The following is a 3,836-nucleotide window of genomic DNA, read 5'->3' as shown; positions in this document are numbered from 1 at the left end:
TTGACCTACTTCATGTCCAAATAACCTGTCTGCTGGTAGGTTTGCTACAAAAATGGCAGAACATGCTAAACAAGGCATTCTGAGAAAGATAATCACAACATGAGATAATCTAAAAAGTGGTGTTGGAAGTGATTTGGATTTTTTACTTTGTGTCACAGTCAGGCCAAACATCCATTTTCCCCAGACTGAAACACTTTTCAGATCCTCTTATGACCAGAGACAAATATCAAAACATACAGGGGAGAACAGCTTTATTTTGATTTTGGCTCAATTCATACTCTCTATATAATAGCACAGTTTGTAAAGGGCAGCTAAAGTGATGGCAACAACTGGATATGCTGTTTAAACCTGATTTTTTTTTGACCGCCCTACTGCACCCAGAGAACTGTAGATGAAGTGTAGAGTTTCAAGCTTTCCTCTCAGGATTAACGATGAGAACAAGTTCATTCATCAGTCATATAGAATGCTTGTTATAAATGTTGTTTTGATAAGGATTGAAGTGACTTTTGCGTTGCATGACTCACAGAAAGAAAGGCTGAAGTTAGATGACTCAGTATGTATAAAGGGCAGCGAAATCAGTCAAATGAGAGGCATTCTTTTAAATCTAGCATCAGCCCACTGTGAGTCATTGGAAAGATGCCATCTTTCTCCCATCTCTTTGGATGTGAACTGTTTAAATATAGAAACCAAAGACCTAAGTCACTAAGATTCAGAATATATGGACTGAACAATCAGATGGCATATTTTAATGTTTTTAAACCCAGAGAAGGTTGATTAATTCTATTTGTGTATTCTACATTTACACTCAAAGTTGTCCTTTCTTCTTCTCACCCTCTCTCTGCCTCTGCTTTTGTCTTTTCTCAACAGATATCTCAGACCGAAATGCAGCCCTGTTTCATTTTCATCGGCTTCCTTCTCACTGCAGCCGGATCCCAAGATATTCATCCCTCACAGGCATCATCCTCTATTAGTGAGTCCTGCGACTCCCTGTGCTCCTGCGAGGTGAAAGATGGCATCCTTCATCTTAACTGCGAGCAGAGGAACATCAGCAAAATCTCCCAAATCAAAATCCCGTCAGGTGTCCCCTTCCACCTGAACCTTTACAAAAATGACTTGGTGGAGCTGCGTCCTGAGGAAATGGAAGGGCTTAAGAGTGCCCTTTCTCTGCACATCGGTGGTAATAGCATACAAGAGCTTGAGCCAGGGGTCTTTAGCGCTCTTGGTTCACTGAAAAAACTCCACATAAATAGCAATTTCCTTGTCACTCTGAAAGAGGACACTTTCCAAGGCCTGGTGAATTTAGAGTTCCTCCAAGCTGACACAAATTTCATTCGGGTCATTGAACCAGGGGCCTTCAACAAACTCATCCGCCTCAAAGTCCTCATCCTCAATGATAATTCCATTGAGTTTTTACCCAGCAACATTTTCCGGTTTGTGCCCCTCACGCACTTGGACCTGCGTGGCAACAAGCTCCAGACGCTTCCTTATGTGGGGTTTTTGGAGCACATTGGACGTATAATGGAGCTTCTCCTGGAGGATAATGACTGGGTCTGTGACTGTGATATTTTACATCTAAAAATCTGGATGGAGAACATGCGGGCTCAGTCGGTCATCGGAGATGTGATCTGCAGCACGCCACAGCACCTTAAGGGGACAATTCTGGCCAAAGTCAAGCGGGACGTCCTGTGCCCATCTCATGCAGACATTAACCTGGAGGAGCCATCGAATCCAATGGATCTGGTTGTCACTCCTTCATCCAAAGTGTCTCAGATTCCCAAGCTGATTAATGCCAAAAATGACGCCACGGTGCCGACACCGTCCCACAGCCCCGGCAGTCCCTGTGTGGAGCACTGTTCATGCCACAATCACCCTGTTGCTGGGTTTTTGATGCATTGCCAGGACAGAGGGATTCAAAAGGTATCAGATATCGGAATAGTTCAGCAAAGCCCCACTAAACTCCTCATGACAGGGAATATGATTCAGAAGCTCTTGAAATACGACTTTGTCACATATGACAGCTTGGAATTGCTGAACTTGGCAAATAACAGAATCGATTACATCGACAACGAGACTTTCCTCAGCTTGAGCAGTCTGAAGAAACTCTATCTGAATGGCAACAGGATGGAAAAACTCGTCTCCACAATGTTTGTGGGCCTCCATAACCTCGAATACCTGTATCTGGAATACAACCTCATCAAAGAGATTGCTCCGGGTACATTTAATCCCCTGCCAAACCTGAAGCTTTTGTCGTTAAATAACAACCTGCTCAGCTCACTTCCAGCACAGATATTCCGCAACGTTCCCCTTGCCAAATTAAATCTGAGGAAAAACCTGCTCATGCACCTGCCAGTGAGCAACGTGCTCGATCAACTCGACTCGCTAGAGCAAATTTATTTAGAGGACAACCCCTGGGACTGCAGCTGTGACTTGCTCAGCCTTAAACAATGGGTGGAGAAGCTGAGAAAGGACACGGTGGTGGGCTCCATATTGTGTCACACCCCAAAGAAAGTGATGCAGATTGAGCTGAGAACCCTCCATCATGAGACACTTTGCCCCGGTTTAGGGACCTACCACCCGGTATCTCAAAGTGAGGATAGTGTGACAACCACCCTGGGGCCCGATGGCAGTGATGGGGGTATTTTCATCTCTCTCACCGACACCATTCCCCTCTCTGTGCTCATCTTAAGCCTTCTCATTTTCGTCCTCATGATTATTTTCTGCTCGGCCGGGCTGGTGGTGTTTGTCGTGCATCGGCGGCGGCGGGCCAAGAAAAAAGCAGCAGAGGAGCAGCCAAGAGAAAACACCAGCAGCAGCTCCCCCATTCACTTACATTACAGCATGTACGGGCAGAAGACCACGCACCACACCCTGACGCAAAGAGCGGGGTCGGCCACCCTGTATGAGGACCGATCCCACAGCCCGATTGTGCAGATCTGCCGCAACCCCACGTACTGCTCCCAGCACAAAGAGCACGACGCAGACTTAGATTACGGCCTGGAGGAATCCAGCGGCAAGCATCACCTCTGCCGGAGCATCATGGAGAAGGAGAACACCTCTCCCCTCACAGGAAACCCCGGAAGATTCAGAAGCATGGCTGGAGAGTGCCCTGCAGAGTTTGTCACCCTCGGGAACCCCAACTCCTTGTACAGGAACATTCTGGAGCGGGAGGAGCTGCAGCAGCTGGGCATAACAGAGTACTTCAGGAAAAACATGCCCCAGCTTCAGGCTGCCGTAGACATGCAGGCCCCTGGGCACCAGGAGGAGTTGAAGCTAATGGAGACCATTATGTACACACGACCACGCAAGGTCATGCTTGAGCAAACTAAGAATGAGTACTTTGAACTTAAAGCTAACCTGCACACTGAGCCAGACTACTTAGAGGTTCTAGAACACCAGACTGCATTGAACTGAGCTCCAGCAGAAAAAAACCCAACATTTATCATGTTTGAACCAAGTGCCTTGTTCTGTTGGCCCTCTTGTACTTTCCACAGTGTGACGTATATAAATATAAATATATACATATATATATATATATATATATATATATATAAATATATATATATATCATGGGCACATCTCTTTATTGTAGCACAGAATGTAACTGGTTTGTTCTTTTTATCTTGCATCTGTCAACAGCCACGCTATGTAGCGGTGAAGGGTGTCATGTTTTCAGCCAGATGGAACTGGGAAGAAGCTTTTGCAGTGTGGCGAGCTGGCCACTGTGAAAATCCACTCAATCAGCTTTTTTACATGCCATTAAATTTGCATGATGCTACAGCAGCCAAATGAATTGATCCACACAGAAGCACCCCAACATTCCTCCAGCCGCCCCCACC

The 3,836-nt window shown here is 46.0% G+C and overlaps 1 protein-coding gene across 1 annotated transcript; it reads left to right on the top strand.

The window, feature by feature from the left end:
• Positions 1 to 882: 882 nt before the first annotated feature.
• Positions 883 to 3,411, top strand: slitrk6 (SLIT and NTRK-like family, member 6; the record flags this gene model as incomplete). The annotated part of the gene is made up of 1 exon (XM_079263623.1): positions 883 to 3,411. The coding sequence occupies one exon, from the start codon at positions 883 to 885 to the stop codon at positions 3,409 to 3,411; it is 2,529 nt and encodes an 842-aa protein (XP_079119749.1).
• Between the last annotated feature and the right edge of the window lie 425 nt (positions 3,412 to 3,836).

This window comes from Telmatherina bonti (genome assembly GCF_933228915.1).
Source record: "Telmatherina bonti genome assembly, chromosome: 24".
In the NCBI taxonomy this organism is placed as follows: Eukaryota; Metazoa; Chordata; class Actinopteri; order Atheriniformes; family Telmatherinidae; genus Telmatherina; species Telmatherina bonti.
The sequence above is the reverse complement of the archived record's forward strand: the minus strand, read 5'-3'. Positions and strand labels throughout refer to the sequence as shown.